This window comes from Lolium perenne, chromosome 2 (assembly GCF_019359855.2).
Source record: "Lolium perenne isolate Kyuss_39 chromosome 2, Kyuss_2.0, whole genome shotgun sequence".
NCBI lineage: Eukaryota > Viridiplantae > Streptophyta > Magnoliopsida > Poales > Poaceae > Lolium > Lolium perenne.
Window position 1 is genome coordinate 174,235,197 of NC_067245.2, and position 22,602 is coordinate 174,257,798.

The following is a 22,602-nucleotide window of genomic DNA, read 5'->3' on the forward strand; positions in this document are numbered from 1 at the left end:
AAATGGACCCATCTTATTAACCTTCGTATAGCATCTTTCTTATTAAATCAGTTCAGTTTGAATTTAAAAGTAGTATAAATCTATCTTACACAACGTACCCGCGTGTTACGGAAGGTGACGAACGTGCACTGGCCGGTACATGACACGGCAAAGGTGGTCTCGCCCGGCCCGTGCCCGCGGCATGGCATTTGGCAGGACGAGTCCAGCTGCAGCTGTAGCTCCAGCCAGCCTTGCCATGAAAGGGAAAGCACACGACGCCACACCGGCCGGATTCAGGCTCCCCATCTGCATCTGCATGGCTGGATGATCCACCGGGCTACCGTCCATTTCTCTGGTCAAGTTCCCTCCTCCTTTTCCCCGGTGGTCCGGCCTCAGCGCAGCACAAAGCTCCAATCATCACAACCTTTTTCTTCATCCCTGCACCTCGCACCTCTCTCTCGCCTTTTATCACAACAAATAAAGCTCTTACTGCTAACGCTAACCATTGTCGGTGTGTGACCAGGTGATCAACTACAAGCTCTGCTTAGGCTTGTATCTTCAGATATTGTCTAGCTAATCTTCAGATATGCAGTGCTTGCAGTGAAATAGAATGGAAATTCCATACTGTAGAACTGCATGCTCTAACCAATGCAATCAAAAGACCGATCTGATGGAAGAGATTAGGCAATGCATTTATACTTCAACACTCCCCCTCACGTGTGGCTCCCTCAGGCCTAAACGTGGATCGAAAGTGGGCTGCAATATTTTTATTTTATATTGCGCCAGCCGTGTCTTGAACTCAAGACCTCTTAGCTCTGATACCATGTAGAAAGGGATGCAACTCACAATGTATTGATTGGGTGCATATGGCGTTACATATATAGACCACGTCCTCGACTATACAAGGAAGGAGGCGGGCCCAATAATCAATACAAAGATATGTATCGTTATACATAACTACAGAAGATACACATCCGGATATACAAGGATATGTATCTCAACACATACGTATATATACGACCTCCGTTCTCTCAAGTTGACAATGAAAAGTTTCGCTAAGTTACATCCACAATTATAGAACCTCCCGCACCCGCACCGCACCGGGCAGGGATTCAACGGCTAGCGGCGGCAGTTGGTGCCGCGAGTTGGCCTCGATATGGGTCCGTTTGGGCCTAGGCGGGTTGCGGCCTTGTCTCCCACTAATTCTCCGTCCGCGGCGCTGTGTCTCCCCTAGGCTACCTCCGCATCACTGAGGAAGCCTGGGATCTGATTAGGACATGGAGGTGGTGGTCTACTCCTTCGCTGGAGGAGGTCGGCCGGTTTGCGGCGAGTTAGGCCCTGTGTGGGGGAATCTCACATGGAGGTCCATCATTTGAAATCCAATCAACAACGAGCTTGGGTGATGTTGCAGCCGGTGACAACTGTGCCTCGGCCTCGGTCTTTATGGACGATGGCGGCTCATGTTGCGTTGTTAGCTTGTCGAAGGCATCGTCTTTGTTTGCCTTGTCATTACACTAGAGCTTATCCAGGGGAAATTCTAGATCTGGGTCTCCTGGATCGGACGATGGCGGCGTTACCCCTCTTGAGGGCATCGTTTTGGAGCAGCGGTCGGAGTGGTCTGGAGGTGGACCGGTGGAGCGGCTTATCACTACTACTTCAACGGCGACGAGTCTCCGCGGCATGGTGCGACGGGGTCTGTGATGTATGTTCTTTGTCGTTTCTTTGTTGAACGTTTTAATAAAATACAATAAAGTTTGTATGCATCTTTCGATATAGAGGCCGGGGTCGCACCCTCCATTTCAAAAAGAAAATCCACAATTATAATATTTTGTTGATATACTATAAAAAATATATTTAACGATGTATCAAATAAATTGATTTGGCATTGTATGGGAATTGATATTTTCAAAATATCTGGTCAAACTTTACTTAATTTGACTTTTGACCAAATTTGTACTTCTTCTTTACCGAATCGGAGCGAGTATGATAGTGTTTCTCTGTTTTTTCTTTGATAAATACGCAGCTTTATCTGTTCTGTGTCAATGTGGCCTACCTGATGCTGTCTTTTTCAGCAACAGAGCAGAGCAGATGTTTGTCCCTACCACCGTAATAGCCATGGGCAGCTTTGAAATAAATGGACGCCACAATAATTCGATTGCCTCTACTGCCTCAAAGTCAGGGCCAGATCATGGTGCATTCAATGCCAAAAATCATAGAGGCACCGAATGTATTTCGTGGACAAAATTGCCGTCTAAATGTACAATGGAATTTGCAGGTCATTCTCCCTCTTGAATCTCTGTTCTTGAGGAAATTTGGAAAAGGGAGAAAGTAGCTAGCAAGGAAGAAGGAAAAAAAGAATACCAAAGAACGATGATGCCTTTACACAGTTTTTTGCACAAGGGTGAAATGTAAGTTTCCATGAAGTTGCATCTCCAGTCTTTCATGGATCAAGGATTATGCCTCCACACCTGCATTTCCAGCTTAGTGGCTTGTAGTCTGAGAGGCCTCCATTCACCCTGTAGGTGGTGAACATGGCTGCACCTATGGCACTCACCACAGGGCGTTCTTGGCCAGCTTTCTTCTTGTGATGTTGTGGCGCTACTGGCACCTGCACTGCCTCGCAGTGGCCACAGGACATGCACACCCTCTCACACCTTGGTGGCCTTGATCCGATCAGGCTCCTCCTTTCCATCTTCATCATCTCCCCTCTGGCTTCGTCCTCTTGCTCCTATAACATTAAAGAGCAATGCTCAATTATCAGCACACACATAGATCAACCGGATAATGCTCCTTCTAAGAGGACTCATTGATCAAACAATTTGACAACAACAAGGTATTGTCGATAATTTGTACCTTACTGGTGCCAATCTCTAGTAATCTCAGTGGCAACCTCCCTGTGGGAGAAACTGAAAAGGAGTCGTTGAATAAGAAACCATCATTGAAGTGTAGAATGGCTGCTTACAAATAAAAGGTCGAAGAGATAGTTTGAAGTAGAAGCTTTGAGCCGAGCACAAGGTATCTTACCGGCGCCATCTGAATGCGCAGCCTCCATGGAGGCGAACAAGAGCACGGAGAGGAAGAAGACGAAGAAGAGAGGCAATGGCATGTGGGTACTGCCGCTGCATTGCAGGAAATGGACCATTCTGGCCTCAATCTGCTCGAACCCTCTTAATTAAACTAGCTAAATCTGTTGGCCCCAACAGGATACTGATCTCAATCTTGGAGCAGCAAGCTAGACCTCTACGTGCAACGACATTACAGCAACGTTGAGTCCATAGCAAGATTTCTGATCTGGTGTTGTTAGGTGGGGGAGATGAGATGAGGAGGAAGAAGAAGGATAAATAGGATAAGGATATTTGGTACCGGGGGTGAAGAGCGGACAAATAGCAGGTTCCGGTGTGGGCTGTTCGTGAGGGGTTAAGCTAGCTATTGCCTATTGGTGAGAGTGAGGCTGCATTTGCCTTTCCAACCTTCCAGGTGTAGACTGTGGAGTGCATTGATAATAATCATGTGCGTCGTGAGTTAGTATAGTAGCACGTACAGGTTACCTTATTTGCGTCTGCCACTGCTCGTGTGTGGGTGTTGTACTGTTGTATTGTGGTTGATAATAGTCATGTGCTAGCTGTTGCAACTCACATAAGTTCAGTCATTCCAATCAACCAAATCCTTTTTCTTCTGTCACAAATTTTCAAATATTCCAAAAACATCAGTCCACGAAGGCGCGTCCAGAAAGAAAATCATTAAGCTAGTGTTCAACCAGTTAAAACTCTCATGAACCTTGTAAAAATTTGGAAAATGAAGATACCACTTTATTTCGTGAAATCTTCATAGAGAAGTAATCCTCATCCAAAACACCTTATAAAATGTAATTAACATGGGAATACAAGCATCGTATTTTTTCATCATGACGAGACAATCAAACATTTATTCTGTTTGTGCAAATTTGCCCGTTCTATATGGTCAGTTATCCATGTAGCTTCAACTTATATCTGGATGTAGTGTTGTAAACGTGTTTGACAACTGATTACATGACATCGATCACAATTTTGAGTTCGTATAAGAGCGTGAGCGTTTGCCATCATTTGGTTGCTTTGGTTATATAGAAATGACAAAAACAAAATTATTAATTTTCCTCTGTCCTGCAGGTCATCTACGATATACCAGTTTGCTTCGCTCATGATCGTTTATACGATGTGTGGAAAATCTAGACTTATTTATGGATGTGTTTACATGCTTGAAGGGACGAGTTTTATCCAACATGAATCGAAACATGATGTACATATTGCCCCCCCCCTCCCTCCATTACCATCGACAATCTACAGTTTTAGGGTTATCGTGCATGCCGCAATCTAGCTGGCCAAATATGTGACATTGTCAAGCTGAACTCCCGACGCGACCCATCCTAAAACTGGTGACCACACAACCCCTTGCGCGTTCGAGGACGCTTCCACCATTTGACCGTGCATTCTCCTTTTCCTCAATACATCGAGTCACCTCGCTAGGGTTAGGTAACAAGTTTACCGGTATGCTCGAGTTGTTTGAGTTTATCCGCATGATCCAAGGGGTCTATTGGTTCCGACAGTCATCCATATTTTGCATTGTATTCGCATCATATTGTATCGGTATTTCTTTTTGTGTGTTTGTTTCGTATTTGTTCCGGCATTTTCTTATGTGTTTCATTTCTACAAAAAGTGAAAATGTGGCGTCGCTTAGTTACTTAGTTTCGCTCCGTTTTCATCTCTATAAATTCAGGTTGCGATTCTCCGGACGTGAGCGCGGGAAGACTTTGAGAGAAAAGGGGAGAGACCGAGAGAGGCAAAGCAAGGTGAGCGAGGCAGAGAAGGACGATGACATCCAGCAGGAGTGAATGAGCAGTACGTGGAGGTGGTGGGGATTAAATTCTCCCTGGATGCCGACAAGCGCCACCCAGACCCGCACTCTGCACTGCGCGCGAGTACCACGTGCAACCTCTGTTTGTTTTTGTTCGTTCGTATTTTCACCTTGGTTGTCACTGGTCAGTGGTCACACGATGTACTTTTATATGAACGAAATGTATATTTTGCATTCGAGTCCGTCCATCAATATGGGCCTGTTGCTATATATACACGCAAAAAAATCTTGATGGCCCATTTTCCATTCGACTTTATTAATATGGGCCCGTTAAGAGTACTGGAGGTATCGGTGCATGCATGCAATTATCCACGTACCAAAAATTCCATTCCCAATTCCTATCTCGCATCGCATTCAAATTTGTTGTTTCATCTGTGCATGCTTATCCACAGCATTATAGTACAGTAGTACTAGTATGCATTGGCCGTGTGCTCCATCAATGACATGTGGGGCACCTTTGTTAGCTTGGACGGTCCTTGGCTCGCTTCGGCCCAGCATTTTTCAGGCAGTTTTGTTTCCTGGGCTCAGTCGTGTTCTTGCATAACACGGGTCTGAAAACATCTCTGGGACAGGTCCGAAGAAACGCCCAGTTTGACAGTTTCTCCAGGACTAGGTCTCGGCATTCGCGCGGCGCTCCGCCTCGGCATGGCGGGAGAAGCCGAAATCCCAGCGGCGTTGCGCGACAAAGGTAGGGGTAACATCTCTCTTAGGTTACCCTCTCCATTAGCCCCCTCCCAATTTTCCATTCCCCCAATTTTCGCACCGGCGGGGACCCAGATCAGTAGCGCGCATCTCCCTTCGGTCTCCGGCATCGGACCAGGGTCCTCTTTACTAGCCGCGGTAGAGCCTGCGCACATCTGCGGCGGCTTTCGGCCGTGTCCGTCGTCCACCATGATGGAGGTAAGGGGAAACTCCTCTGCTCTATTGTACTCTCAGATTCACGTTGGTAGAACTAGTTGGGTTATATAAGACCGTTCGTAATGTATAGATCTTGTCTGAGTAGACCGACCAGCTTCAGCTTGTGCATCACGCTGCAGCACTCATCCTTTGCATATAAGCTTGGATCCTGATGCCGCATAAGAGAGCAGTTAGACATGCTGCTTTTGCTCGTGTGAGTTACGGTCCTATGTTACAACGAGATCAGGAGAGGATTGCCAACATAAAGCACATCTACAACTGCAACGATGTAGAGGATATCCAGATGCTACAGATGAGAAGAGCCCCTTTCTATGCACTTGTGAAAACGTTCGGGACTAGAGGAATGCTGACTGATAGCATCCACACCTCTGTCGATGTCGTGGGCAAGAGGTTCAGCGTCATCCATAGCACATTTAGGCGATCCACGGATACTATCTCTCGGTACTTCCAACAGGTGTTGTACGCAATTGGAGAGTGCAGAGGTGAAATGATCAAGTCAACCTCATCGAACACACCACACAAGATCAAGAACAGCTACAGGTGGTTCCCCTATTTTAGGGTGAGTACAAAATCATGTTCCTTCTACCTATCAGATGTGGGGTACTGTCAGAAACATGACAGTGTGCTAAGTTTTTTTACATGATTGCATTGAGGCTATGGTACCGAGATCAATGTCTGCAACATTCCGCGGGAGGAAGCCCTACACCAGCCAAAACGTGCTAGCAGTTGTGGATTTCGATATGAGGTTCACCTACGTGCTTGCTGGGTGAAAGGGTTCAGCTCATGATGCGAGCATCCTGGCCGACAACTTGTCAATGCCTAATGGGTTGCAAATCCCTGAGGGTAAATTCTACCTTGGAGATGCTGGATATGCGTGCCAACTTGATATTCTACCTCCATTCAGGAAAACAAGGTACCACCTCAACGAGTTCTCTATGAAGCACCGACCTTAGAATGCGAAAGAGTTGTTCAATCTGAGACACTCAAGGCTTAGAGTCACCATTGAGAGGGCCTTTGTTGCATTGAAGAACAGGTTCAAGGTCGTTGACCAGAAACCGTTCCACACTTTTGACACTCAAGTAAATCTGGTCCTTGCTTGCTGCATTCTTCACAACTCGATCCTAGGTTGGGGCGAGGATGAGGTCTTCGAAGAGGTTGTCACTTTTGATGAAGTAGAGATCGACCATGGCGTGGACGCATGCGACAATGATGCCTGGAAGGAGAAGAGGCAAGGTGGGCAGACGCAATGTGGGAAGCCAGAGGCAACACCACCATCTGAGAAGAAGAAGTGAAGAAGAAGAACCCCTATGATCCCCTGTTTCTCGAACTCTATTTGATACCGTATGTTGAATGACTCCGTTATGATAAACTGCCATTTGTAGTACCTAGGGAGCATCATGTTATGAACTACCATTCGTACTAGCTAGGGCTGATTTCATGAACTGCTAGCTTCGTAAGTTTGGAACTGGCATGAAATGTGATTTCTGTGTGATGGGAGGTGAGAGCATGGTAAGGCTACCCGTTGTAGAGAAGAGGTAACCATAGGCATGCCTGAATGGTATCAAATAGGCCTAATCTGATCTCCATCGAGATTTCGGGTTGGCTGCAGGCAAACAAACACAAAGCTCTTTTCGGCCCAACCGGTGCAGCCTGACATACCAAATAACAGACGAATTCCGGCCCGTGGCTCATTCTGTACGCGCAGGTGTGTGCTTGCACCACTGCGCCAGTGAACCAGGATTCGGGCCCATGCTACCAAACACGCCCGTGGTGTTCCTGTTCCTGTGCGCACCATCACATGTCTTTGTTTGGACCTTCGCAAATGTTTTGCAGTTTGGGATCGTTCGGACCCATGCATGACTGGACCGAGGCCGGTGCACCTAGCGGCACCACCAACCGGGCGATCCATCTTAATTTTCATCATTTTTAAATAATTTTTTATCTAAATGCAACAACTCTATTGTTGGGTTCGCACCAGAAAACAAAAAAATTTCTAACTCAACACATAATATGCCCAAGATCTATCTATTTAATAATGCATTAACAAAGGTGATAGCGGTGACATACACCGATAGCGGTTAATGTTCAGGTGGAACATGGTTGGTGTAGACCTACTGTCGTCGCTGACCTCAATGTCGTGTAGAAGTCCTCTCCCATGACATCGTGTGCCGCAGGTGAAACACCTCGTAGTTTCGCACACGTACGGTGCTCACCGACGGTCCCGACTCCGATCCAACAAAGTTGCGGAAGTAGATCTTCTGGATCCGGATCCCAGCTCCGCTCCCGCGTACTGGGTGGAGTTGTCTTCCTCTCCCTGCAGTTCTTCGGGAAACCGCACGGAGAAGAAAACTAGAGAGAGCAATTTTCTCCAATTTATTGTGTATTTAATTTGCCCGATATGGGTCTCTTTATATAGGAGAGGGGGTTTGGGAGCCGGCCGGCCAGCCCTAGGGCTGCCGCAGTGCGCACCCTCCCCCCTCCCCCCCACCGATAGGCCTAGGTGGGCCAACCCACTTGGCCCGGGCGGCCACCCCTCCCTTCCTTCCCATGGGCCCCTTCCATATGGAGCCCAATAAGGTAGGAGTTCCATTTTTAATTAAATAAAACATATTTTTATTAGATTAAATATATTTTAATATATTATTCATATAATTAACATATTAAACATATCTTTTAATTGCAATTGTCCAAGACACCTCCCGAACTAATCCGAGCAACTTTCGGATAACACATGAACCCTATTCTGGATATCTCTCTCAATTCCGATGAATCCAAAACTATCTTTAGTTCCGCTGAACCCTTAGGTATATTACGTTACGATTCGGGATTAATGCATACATGACTGAGACAACTTCTCCGGGCAGTGATCACCAGGGGTTCTGGAGAACCATAGTGATCCCTATTGATTCCACGAAGATACGATCGTCATTTGAACCATTAGCTTGAGTCCTATTCCTTTAGTTCATTTGATACTGACACTTGTCCAAGACATGATCGATGTATGATCATACCTAGTTTTTTCTTGTTACCAACAAGGTTATTCAACTCGTTATGTGCGATTCCATCCCCATGACCTAGTCATGCGATGCGTAACTTTATGGATGTAATCTCAGCGAGCGGGCCATTTCTATCTCCCCGTCACGCGAACAAATAAACCCCCCATTGGAATACCCAACTACAACTTTATGATCACCCTATTATGGTGTGATGATTGATGCAATCAAAGCAGCCTCCGGTGATAGTGATTAGATATAATCTCACGGTCTGAGGATTAGGTCACTAAGCTTTTATAAACATCGTAGCATTGAACTTGATGTGACTTGATCATGTTACAGTACTTATGTTTTGGGTATGTACATCATATCATTTATCCAAACGATATGGTCTCATTGTCAATGATGTGTGTGTCCATGATCGCGAAACCTCGATCAAGATTGACCACAATGAACCAGTTATGCACATGTGTGCTTACGAGGACCTTCTTGTTTGTTTACAATACCACACATGTATTAATATTTCCACTTAATATAGTTACCGCATGGCACGAAACAATTATGAATATTCGAGATATAATAATAAATACTCATTATTATTTGCCTCTACCTCTAGAGAACTATCTCCAATATCTATTGCATATAGTAATTTTGATACACCAATGAATTCAACAACAACGAGAATTAAAATTCGATAAGTTTTAGAAAATAGATAGTTCCTTCCAATACAACACATGAAAATTGAGTTAATAGTTTCCTTTGAGCCTCCACGTGTGTTCAACTAGATCACATCGTAGTTGCCAATGAACAGCTTTGTTGCACATTTTCTCATACATCACGAGAAAGTTGGCGAACTAGACTGAGACACCCGAATTTGGAACTTAGGTTTTTTCAAGTGCTAGCTCGTGTGACTGCAGGCTCACCTTGGCATTCGTCTATGTTTCGAGGCGCCAATATAGAGACCACCCAAACAGCTGAACTGGAGCATTTTAAATAACAATTCATGATTTTATGGTTGAATACCCACATCCAGGACAATCCCTAAATGTGACATTGATATGTGACATCTTCTTTCGATGGATGAACATAACAGTAGACTTTTACTATTTAATCATAAATGTCACTTTTTTTTGTTGATGTACTAATATAATACTCCGAAAACAATCTTGTGCCTACAACAAAGATCCCATGCAGCGGCGGGTCCATGATTTCAAGAGTTTGTATTCAAAATTGCAAAGGTAGCCAGTCTTTTTTTAGAAAAAAAACATAAGATCTTCTAATTTTTAAAATAAACTCAATCTGATTTGAAGGTGGTCTAATTTATAGTATACCTCAATGATTGGTTGATGCATGTCCCACCGAGCGTGCCAGAATGTGTTGACGTCCGAAACCCACCGGCGGGCAGCGACGGGCAACACCGTAGAGCCGGGAACAACCTAGAGCAGCGGCTGGCTGAGGTCCCTCCGAGCGACGGCCCGCAAAGCCTTCTGGTCACACGTCCGATGCTGATTGCAAGGGCGTGCCACCTGACCTATACCTGGTCAGGAAGGTGATGGAGATGCCTCGCTTAGTTTCCTGCATGGCATACACGTAAACATTAAATACGAGCCTCGATCGGCTCTCAGGTTATCCTGTGAATCGGCTCAAGGAGCCGATCCACCCATGATTCGTACGGGGTGCACGAATATATGGTGGTCCTGCTTGATCAAGATAAAGCTAATGAGATCTACGACGATTTAGGGTTTCCACCGCATAATCGGATCATCCTACTCAGGATTGGGCCTCGCGGCCACGCACGGTGATCGTAAGCCGATCCTAGACAAGGCCTAAAAACCAACACGAGGTTGATCCCCGGAACATCCTGTCTAGGACTAGCAAACGACACCCTACGTGCCGCTGGATCCTCCAGCCCCTTGTAAGGCCTAACTATTGCAGATATTAAACTAATCCTTGATGAACAAGGAGCAACCGTAACGCATCAGATCTATTAAATAATGATCAAGCGGGGTGCCGCCCCTACACCTAAGATAGGTGTAAGGGCGGCTAGATATGCAAGGGTTGCACTACGCTAGCATGTTACGCGAAGAACTATGCTAACCCTAACACATCTATGATAACTACGTTGCTCGCCATCAAAAAGGCTTCAGTACGAGCAACGCATGAACAACGTGGAGCTTGTGCTGCCTAGATCGCAAGATGCGATCTAGGCAGCATGTTGCTTACCGGTAGAAACCCTCGAGACGAAGGAGTTGGCGATGCGCCGAGATTGGTTTGTTTGGTTGAACGTTGGTTGTTGACGTCCGAAACCCACCGGCGGGCAGCGACGGGCAACACCGTAGAGCCGGGAACAACCTAGAGCTGCGGCTGGCTGAGGTCCCTCCGAGCGACGGCCCGCAAAGCCTTCTGGTCACACGTCCGATGCTGATTGCAAGGGCGTGCCACCTGACCTATACCTGGTCAGGAAGGTGATGGAGATGCCTCGCTTAGTTTCCTGCATGGCATACACGTAAACATTAAATACGAGCCTCGATCGGCTCTCAGGTTATCCTGTGAATCGGCTCAAGGAGCCGATCCACCCATGATTCGTACGGGGTGCACGAATATATGGTGGTCCTGCTTGATCAAGATAAAGCTAATGAGATCTACGACGATTTAGGGTTTTCACCGCATAATCGGATCATCCTACTCAGGATTGGGCCTCGCGGCCACGCACGGTGATCGTAAGCCGATCCTAGACAAGGCCTAAAAACCAACACGAGGTTGATCCCCGGAACATCCTGTCTAGGACTAGCAAACGACACCCTACGTGCCGCTGGATCCTCCAGCCCCTTGTAAGGCCTAACTATTGCAGATATTAAACTAATCCTTGATGAACAAGGAGCAACCGTAACGGATCAGATCTACTAAATAATGATCAAGCGGGGTGCCGCCCCTACACCTAAGATAGGTGTAAGGGCGGCTAGATATGCAAGGGTTGCACTACGCTAGCATGTTACGCGAAGAACTATGCTAACCCTAACACATCTATGATAACTACGTTGCTCGCCATCAAAAAGGCTTCAGTACGAGCAACGCATGAACAACGTGGAGCTTGTGCTGCCTAGATCGCAAGATGCGATCTAGGCAGCATGTTGCTTACCGGTAGAAACCCTCGAGACGAAGGAGTTGGCGATGCGCCGAGATTGGTTTGTTTGGTTGAACGTTGGTTGTTGTTTTATTCCATAAACCCTAGATACATATTTATAGTCCAGGGGACTCTCTAATTTAGACGTGCACCTAACCGTGCACGGGCCAAACTCTAACTAATCGACACGTATCCTAATATGTTACAGATACACGGGCAAACTAGCCCAACTTTGCATATAAGGCCGATCCACGTATTTCTTCCGTATATAATCTTCAAGCCCATCTTGATCGTGGCCCACCTCTGACTTGGTCAAATTCTGGTGATAACACATGCCCCCCTGGTTTTGGAATTGATAATTCCAAAATCACTCCGTTTTTTTCTTCGTCGGGTCATGTCATGGCAGAGCAGAACCGTCGCAGCATTCTTCATCATGATGCCCTGTCTTCTCAACTATTCCGCGTGATTTGACCGTTGTCTTTGGGCATCGCCTCCTCGGAAACTGCTGTGGCATTGAATTTCTACTATAGCCCCTTTATTTAACCGTTCTGAGCAGTTTACCACTTCACCATCTTGCTCTGTTCTGGCCATCGGCACCCAAAAAACCCCCAATCTCCCATAGCCATGTCTTCTTCTTCCTCCTCTTCCTCGTCGGTCTTCTCTGACTCCTCCTCCTCCCGCGAGCCGACGCCAGAGTGGGGCTCGTTGGCGGCGCACGACATTCTCGCCCCGACGACGTGGGACAAGGAGGAACACGATTCCTCCATCTGGTCTGAGGATGACAAATACCTGATCGACGGCGAGGGCGACCTTCAATTCCTCGTCGAAGGGGAAGAGGAGGCAGAGAGCGAAGACGACCGCTTCTCCTGGGATGATTTCACCTCTTCCGAGGAAGAGGCGGAGGAGGACGACGACGACGACGACTCCCTTGAAGGTTACCCACCAGCGAAGCGCCTCCGCACCTGGTGGGACGACGACAGCGAGGACGACGATGAGGAAGATGAGGCTCCCGTAGAAGGCTACGGAAGCTCCGATGAGGAGCCTCTCAGCAGCTGCGCCGGAGGCAGTGACGACGAGGGCAGCAACGGCCCCTAGATTAGGGATCAGTAGTAGTAGTTGGCTTTTGCCCTTTTCTCCCTTGAGCAATCGGCTCTTTCTTTGTAAGGAATCCCCCTATTAATGAAGAAAAATCCCTCAATTAACGCCGCTTCCTTGTCAACCTTGCCGATTATCGAATGGGGCTGCCGCACAGAGAGCCGATAGCAGAACATCGGCTCGTAACACGATCCGAGGCCAAGCTGTTGCCTAAACACGCAGTCCAACAGGCCTCAATAAGCCTAATTCTCGTCCAAACCATCAAAATGAACTCCTCAGCAACCCCTAAGAGATTCGTCTCGCACATCATGATTTCTGGTCTGAACCGATTCTGTTAACTTGCTAGTTTGGGCTTATTTCTCTAGAGTCGATATCAGCGTATCGGCTTTGTTATTCTGAAGTCGATGCCCGTGCATCGGCTGTATTTGCATACAGTTTTCTCCATATATATATTTTTTTTACTGGCCGATGACAAATCGGCCCTCATATCTTACTGCCCGTCATCCCACATGCTTGGGAAATATTTCTTGAGGTGTTGACCATTGACAGCTACTGGGAATTTCTCGCCGTCCAACTCTTCTAACATGTATGCATTACCCTTCAAGGCTTGGACAACTTTGTACGGACCATGCCAATTAGGAGACCATTTGCCATATGCCTTGTCCCTGGTTCCTAACGGCAACACAGCTTCCCATACTAGATCACCAACTTGAAACTCCTTTGGTCTAACCTTTTTATTGTAGGCACGAGCCACCCTGGCTTTGTTCTCCTTAATCTTCTCCAACGACCAAAGCCTAAGCTCCGTTGCGTCCTCAATAGTGTCACTCATCAAGGCTGCATATTCTTCAGTTGTCAGATCATTCTGAAACGTGACACGTCTTGATCCAGCCGTAATTTCCCAAGGCAATACGGCTTCCTGTCCATAGACAAGCTGGTACGGCGAAGTCTTTATAGCTCCATGGCACGACATGCGGTAGGCCCATAATGCTTCTGACAACTTCTCATGCCAATCCCTCGGGTTCTCGTCAATTTTCCTCTTGATCAGCTTGATTAGACTCTGATTGGACGCTTCAGCCTGCCCATTAGCTTGAGCATAGTACGGGGATGATCGGATCAGTTTAATCCCCATGTCATCACAGAACTTCCTGAATTCTTTAGAGATAAAGACCGAACCTCCATCGGTCGTGATAGTTTGGGGAATCCCGAACCTATGAATGACGTGTTCTTTCACAAATTTGATCACATCTTCCGATTTCACCTTTTTCATAGGGACGGCTTCTACCCACTTAGTGAAGTAATCTGTGATAACCAAAATCCATTCATGTTTTTTGCTCGACGCCGGATGGATTTTGCCGATCATATCCATGCCCCACCCCCGAAACGGCCAAGGCTTGATGATAGGGTTCATCGCTGATGCTGGTACCATCTGAATCTTGCCGAACATCTGGCACGCTTGGCACCCCTTGTAATAATTGAAGCAATCTTCAAGCATGGTGGGCCAATAAAACCCTGATCGCCTGATTAACCACTTCATCTTATGAGCCGACTGATGAGTTCCACAGGCGCCTTCATGCACCTCATGTAAGAGCCGATTAGACTCAGTTGGCCCCAGGCACTTAAGTAGTAACCCTTCCAACGTCCTGTAGAACATATCGTCTCCTATGAGGACATACTTCATGGCTTTGTACCTTATCCGTTTAGGTGCCCCCCGAGCCGAATCTTTTAAATAATTGAAGATTTCGGCTCTCCAATCATCCTGTTCCAGGAATTGTACCTGAACCTCCGACCCATCAGATATATCTATATAGCCTGACGCCATTTGCGCGAGATTGTTGGCCTCGGTATTTTGGGATCTTGGGACCCAATTAAAGTTGATGTACCGAAACTGTGTCATCAACTCACGGCATTCCACCCAATATGGGAAAAGTGATTCACTTTCGCACTTATATTCATCCGTGAGCTGGTTAATCACCAACTTTGAGTCTCCAAAAAGCTCTACCGCTTCAGCTCCGGCTTCCAGTAGCAACTCCATTCCCTTACGTATTGCCTCATACTCTGCTACGTTGTTGGTGCAAGGGGTAGATAATCTGATGGAGAAGGAGTATTCTGCCCCCCGAGGCGACACGAGCAGAATGCCGATGCCACAACCATCGTCACAAACCGATCCATCGAAGAACATAGCCCATGCACGTATAGATAGTGCTGCTATATTGGTACTGATCCGTTCAACGATAAGATCGGCCAACGCTTGTCCCTTGACTGCTTTCGCAGGCTGATACCGGAGATCGAATTCTGACAACGCAAACATCCACTTACCAAGTCGGCCTTTTAAAACGGGGGCCGACAACATGTGCTTGACAACATCTGACTTGCATATGACGATGATCTCTGCCGTCAAAAGGATGTGATGAAGCTTGGTGCAAGTAAAGAACAGGCAGAGGCAAAGTTTTTCGACCTCAGGGTATCTTGTCTCCGCATCCAGCATCCTTCTGCTGAGGTAGAAAACGACCTTTTCAACGCCCTCGTAGAGTTGCACCACCACCGAAGCGATGGATGTGTCAGCTACTGACAAGTAGATGTAGAACGGCCTGTCTTGCTGGGGCGGAACTAGCACAGGCGGCGTCGTCAGATACCGCTTAATCTCGTCAAACGCCTGTTGCTGTTCTGCCCCCCAGTGAAACTCGTCATCAGATTTAGTCTTTACCAGCGCCATGAACGGCTCGATTCGTCCTGACAGATTAGAGATGAATCGTCGGACAAAATTGATCTTGCCGATGAGGTGTTGGAGCTCCTTCTTCGTGGTTGGCGGCTGCATGGTACGCACCGCCTCCTGACTTTTCAGGCCGATCTCAATTCCTCGTTCATGAACCAAAAAACCTAGGAATTGACCAGCCGTCACGCCAAAGGCGCACTTCTTCGGATTCATTCTCAGTCCGAATTTCCGAGTTCGGTCTAGGACGCGCCGTAGATCGTCCAAGTGTCCCTCCATGGAGACTGACTTGACTACCACGTCGTCGATATAGATCTCCACCAGCTTGCCGATCAGATCATGAAATATGTAATTCATGGCTCGTTGGTACGTTGCACCAGCATTCTTCAACCCAAAGGTCATGACCACATACTCAAACAAGCCTACTGCCCCTGGTACTCTGAATGCGGTCTTATGTATATCTTCCGGAGCCATGAAGATCTGGTTATAACCGGCGTTGCCATCCATGAAGCTCAACACCTTGTGGCCAGCAGCGGCATTTATCAACGTTTCTGCCACAGGCATCGAATATTCATCCTTTGGAGTGGCTCTGTTGAGATCTCGGAAATCAATGGCCACACGCCATCGGCCGTCCTTCTTCTCTACAGGAACGATACTGGAGATCCACTCAGCATACCTGCATGGCCTGATGAACCCGACGGCCAACATTTTCTCGATCTCTTTCTTGACTTCTTCCAGAATTTCGGCCCTCATCTGACGTGCTCGTTGTTGGAACGGCCGAAATCCTTTCTTAAGGGGGAGCCGATGCTCAATGATGCTCCTGTCCAACCCAGGCATCTCCGTGTAATCCCATGCAAAGCAATCTGGGTATTCTTTTAACAGAGCTATCATCTGTCCCCTGAGCTGTGGATCTAGCTTCTTGCTGATAAAAGTCGGTCGCGGCTTATCCCCAGGACCAATGTCGACTTCCTCTAGCTCATCAGCCGATGTAAACCCATACCCTAGCTTTCCGTCCCCTGTGAGGTCGACGCCATATACCGGGAGAGCAGGTGGTACGGATGATACAGGCCGATCGCTAGAATCGGCTTCCATCTTGATCATCACCAGGATCTTTCGGCAGTGTCGGAGCCGATCACGTGGAGCAGCTCCTTCCTTATCTTCGCTGCGAGAGCAGTCGCCCTCGCCTCTACCCTCATCAGGGGGGCGCCCCAGTTCTATCATGTTGATGTCGAACGAGTATCTTGGCTGACACCTCCCAGGGTAAGTGTCGTTAACCCTGTCAACGGCGCATGACGGTGAATTAGGCACTTCTGGTGCCGCCAATGTGAACGACGACGGTGGACGGGACTGAAGTGGCACTTTTCTTTGGTAGGTCCCGAGAGCTGGTTCTGATAGAGAGTGCTGATGCTTCATGACCTCCTTGATCATCCGAACGGCGACATGCTCCAAAGTATTCACCAGGCTCTCAGAATGGCGATGCAACGAGTGAGTCACCATGCCGCTAATCTCCTGGCGCACGGCCCTGGTACGTTCTTCTGACGGGACGGATAGATCCACTCCATCGAGCGCGCCCTCCGGTGAAAACCCCTTCCACCTGATGCCATGTGAACGGGTTCTGTGATATGAGCCGATGAGGTCGGCTTCGAGGATGACTTTGATCTCGTCATACTTCTTTTTGAGTTCGTCGGTCAGATCCTCGTACGTGACTGGCGTGCCGTCCGCCATCTCAGATGTAGATGGCAATGTGGTTGATGTAGAAGCTTGTCCCACCGGGCGTGCCAGAATGTGTTGACTTCCGAAACCCACCGGCGGGCAGCGACGGGCAACACCGTAGAGCCGGGAACAACCTAGAGCTGCGGCTGGCTGAGGTCCCTCCGAGCGACGGCCCGCAAAGCCTTCTGGTCACACGTCCGATGCTGATTGCAAGGGCGTGCCACCTGACCTATACCTGGTCAGGAAGGTGATGGAGATGCCTCGCTTAGTTTCCTGCATGGCATACACGTAAACATTAAATACGAGCCTCGATCGGCTCTCAGGTTATCCTGTGAATCGGCTCAAGGAGCCGATCCACCCATGATTCGTACGGGGTGCACGAATATATGGTGGTCCTGCTTGATCAAGATAAAGCTAATGAGATCTACGACGATTTAGGGTTTTCACCGCATAATCGGATCATCCTACTCAGGATTGGGCCTCGCGGCCACGCACGGTGATCGTAAGCCGATCCTAGACAAGGCCTAAAAACCAACACGAGGTTGATCCCCGGAACATCCTGTCTAGGACTAGCAAACGACACCCTACGTGCCGCTGGATCCTCCAGCCCCTTGTAAGGCCTAACTATTGCAGATATTAAACTAATCCTTGATGAACAAGGAGCAACCGTAACGGATCAGATCTACTAAATAATGATCAAGCGGGGTGCCGCCCCTACACCTAAGATAGGTGTAAGGGCGGCTAGATATGCAAGGGTTGCACTACGCTAGCATGTTACGCGAAGAACTATGCTAACCCTAACACATCTATGATAACTACGTTGCTCGCCATCAAAAAGGCTTCAGTACGAGCAACGCATGAACAACGTGGAGCTTGTGCTGCCTAGATCGCAAGATGCGATCTAGGCAGCATGTTGCTTACCGGTAGAAACCCTCGAGACGAAGGAGTTGGCGATGCGCCGAGATTGGTTTGTTTGGTTGAACGTTGGTTGTTGTTTTATTCCATAAACCCTAGATACATATTTATAGTCCAGGGGACTCTCTAATTTAGACGTGCACCTAACCGTGCACGGGCCAAACTCTAACTAATCGACACGTATCCTAATATGTTACAGATACACGGGCAAACTAGCCCAACTTTGCATATAAGGCCGATCCACGTATTTCTTCCGTATATAATCTTCAAGCCCATCTTGATCGTGGCCCACCTCTGACTTGGTCAAATTCTGGTGATAACAATTCCCACATATTTTCAACATATATGATGTTATTTTCATGTTTTATATTGATTTATGGGGATTTACCAATGATCCCCTTTATTTGGGTTATAACTTCGCGGGACAAAAAAAAACCCTCTTTTGCGTATTTTTCACTTTTAAAACATATACGGAATCAAATTGAGCTATGATTTTTGGGACACAATTATTTCATCATAAGAAGCAGCTGGAGCACTTGGACCTCACCTGGAGGGCCTAGAGGCCCAAAAATTGCTTGATTCTTTCACGAACCGACTTCTTTTGCCCTAAAAATCCCTACATACATGAGCCCCGAAGGTTACCGCCAGGGAGCAGAAACAAAGAAACACAAAAACAGAGGCTGCAACAACGAAGATTGGACGGGAAACTCCGCCAGAGCCACCGCAAGAGGGATCTCCACCATCTCCAACGTCTCCTCATCAACACAATGGTCAAGGGGGAGTAGTCCACCTCTGCACTATGGGTTTGTGGCCGTATCTTGATCTATTTCTCACTTGTTCTCCATAGATCTTAGTACCATATGAGCTGCCCAACATGATTATGGTCATATATGTAATTCCTTTGTGGTAGATCTTTATTCTATGATATTGTGATATGAGATTGAAATATATTATGTGTAAGATGTATTGATATACATATTATGTACCCCGTTCTTAAGTATTTCATTTGATCCAATTTGTGTGCAGGAACATGTGTGTGGAGATGTGTGTATTAGGTGGAGTAGCATGGTTTTAGTGATTGGATGGTGTAACATCCCAAATTTTAAAACAAAGAAGAAAATGAATTTCACTTTTCCAAAATTTGGAACCAACAAAAACTTTATTTTTATAAGTCAAGAGGCATAGTGCTTATGCATGTATGAGTTGATATTTGCCATGATTGTTTAATTAATGTTTTGAACATGATCTTAAACCCTAAACCATGCCCATTTAAGTCAAAGAGGAATAAATAAGAAAAAGAGAAAATGCAAATAGCTTCATATATGAGGCTATGGCTATTTTTGTAAAACTTTAACCTAGGCCCTTCTACCTTGCGCCAATGATTGGAAAACATTAATAAACCCTATCTAGTGCTTAACAATCAAATCCAAGGTGAAAGAAAAGAAAATAAAAAGAAAATACAAGTGTCCATAGAGGTATATGAGAGTAATGGCCAAATTGCCAATTTAAGCCTAAACCCTAATTCTTGGTTTGAAATGATGAAACACCAATCTAAACTCAATTAGTACATAAGAACATAACACAATACCACTTGGTTCAAAGAAAATCAAGGAAAAATAAAAAGAAAATGAAAAACCCAAAGTGCATGAGGTAATGGTCAAACTTGCCATTTTTTAACCTCATACCCACTTTGAGCCCTTGTATCAAGAAATTCTCAAACCAAACCCTCTCAACTCTTTGCACCTAATCCAAGATCTCATCAAGATGAACATTTTTCGTGTTGACCACATTGACCAAATCATTGACCATTGCTCACAATAGTAAAGCCAACATGCCACTTTAACACAAAATCTAGATTCCCCCAAATTATAAATTTTTCACAAATCATTTCCAAATCCCAAACCAATGCCACCCATTGCTGCCAAAATCATTTATAATTCATCCATGAATAAACCTAGCAAAATTTACCCACACATGAGGTTTTTACATGAGAATCCACTTTTTACATAGAAGTACACCTACTCCAACCACTATGTACCACCACCCTTTTTCAACCTTGAGCTCATCAATAGTGTCACTAGTACCACAACCACCCACATGACATCACCTAACCTTGACATCATCACCATGACACAAAGACACACCATGCCATGAACTATGTCACATACTCTTTTGCTAAAATCCAATGTGCACTCCCTTGTCCCCTCTCCTCTCTCTCACCATGTCTAGTACCATGCCCTCACCTCACTCAACCAAGCCAAGCACCAGAGACAAGAAGAAAGGCACCAAACACACCCAGTGCCATCACCATGCCCTCACATAGTCACCACCATGCACTACCTACCCCTGGCCCTTTTCCCTCTCTCTCACCTTGTCACACACCTTGCCCTTGTCCATCTCCACTTGCCAGACACGACCCTTGGTGGAGGAGAGCAAGAGGTTGACCACCACACTCGTGCCAACGTCACCCGCTCACCACCCATGGACACCACTCTCTCCCCGCGTGTACACTGCAAACCAGCACGTCCTACTGCACCACTACCCTCCTCTCACCCCAGAACACCTACCAGACATGCCCGTTGACTCCCTCTGGCGCCAGGACGACGCCACAAAGCAAGGACACCGACGTCGGCCATGTACCCGTGTGCCCTGCACACGACACCATCCATCTCGCCACTACGCGTGCGTCATCACCTAACCATGAGCTCACCTTCTGACGCCACAGCCCCGCCAGAGATCCCTGTTCACGACGCGCGCCGTGACGTCGCCACCATGCCGGCCATGGTGCTCTACCCTTCCCTGGAGCCTATATAAGCAGCGCCCCTCGCCCTGGACAGCACCACAACACTGAGCAGCATCACTCCCTCCTCTCCTAGAGCCTCCCTTTCCCCTCCTCGCAGCTCACCGGAGCCGAAAGCTCGCCGGCGACCACCCTCATAGCCGCCCAAATTTTTGCCACCATAGCCTCCAACCCCTACACAGTTTTGAAGCCCTAAGGAAGCCCTGTCCAACGCGCCCAACCCCGCCGTGATCCATGCCCGGAGGTGAGCGTGCTCGCCGTCGCAAGCTTGCAGCGTCGGGAGGAACACGACGGCCCAACGCCGTCCGATCCTGATCCCGTGTCCCGCGCGCCCCGCGCGTGCCCGACCCGCATGCGCCATGCACGCTGGACCAGGCCGCATGCTGGGCTGGCCCACTTCCTTCCCGCGCCCGTTTTAAATTCAAATTTGGTTTTAATCTATTTATGTTAAATTGCTCTCAGATGCTTTGCTAAATATTTAATATCTCCAAATCTACTCGGCCAAATTTGATGAATTTTATATATTTGGAAAGCCTGTGAAATTATCTATCCAACCCAATTGGATTCAAATCAAAATATGTTTTAGAACTTGAATAGTAAAAATAACAATACATAGAGTTTTCAGAATTCAAATAAATTTATAAAATCAACCCTAATGAGTTTTGAGGTGAATCCAATTGCTATGATTCACATTTAAACCCCTCTAATTTAATATGCAAAAATATGACATAGTTGCTGTAATAAATTTTGAGCTATAATGCAAACAATGGCTATGTAGTCATTTCTAGAGCAATTGCACTATTTCAAAATTTTGAAATTCAAACTTATGAGGTGTAGCACCTCATTTAAATCATCTTCCCAAGTGTTGTGAAGTAATGTGATGACCCTTGTTGCATGGTCTCATAGTTTCTCACTTGAGGATCTTAAATTAAAGTAGGATTTAAATCACATGGGGTATAGTACCTCATTTAAATCATGTTTCTCAAATGATAAGTGTGAAGTGTTGACCATGTTCAACATGTGATCATACCTTGTAATTTGAGGAGATTAAATCTTAACAAGATTCAATGAGAGGAAATTATTTTCTCCAAAGAACTAAATCGAAACCCTAATCCCTTTTTCACTAAGAGGAACTTGTTTTCCAAACCCTAAAGAAGAAACCCTAGTTTAAGGTTGAGTAGTGATTAGGATGATGCTAGATCATCTTGTGTGAGCCATTAAGGCTAATTAGTCTACTTAAGTATTGTTTGGTGATTGTATCCTCGTATTCGTTTATAGACGCTAGTACCAGAGACTATCAGGAGGAGGAGGTCTTCTACCAAGAGGAAGAAGAAGAGAACTTTGATCACTACCCCAATCAAGGCAAGCTAATATTCTTGCAAGTTTCCCTAGTGCAAAGCTCTACAAGAGCAAGACACCATTACATATTACTTTATGCTTAATGATCCTATCCCAAGTTTTTACC

General features: G+C 46.7%; 1 protein-coding gene across 1 annotated transcript; it reads right to left on the minus strand.

The window, feature by feature from the left end:
• Positions 1–2,192: 2,192 nt before the first annotated feature.
• Positions 2,193–3,464, minus strand: LOC127333978 (EPIDERMAL PATTERNING FACTOR-like protein 2). Its single transcript, XM_051360419.1, has 3 exons — positions 3,004–3,464; positions 2,833–2,873; positions 2,193–2,707 (listed from the first exon to the last, which is right to left on the minus strand). The coding sequence occupies exons 1-3, from the start codon at positions 3,119–3,121 to the stop codon at positions 2,420–2,422; spliced, it is 447 nt and encodes a 148-aa protein (XP_051216379.1). The 5' UTR covers positions 3,122–3,464; the 3' UTR covers positions 2,193–2,419.
• Positions 3,465–22,602: the final 19,138 nt, after the last annotated feature.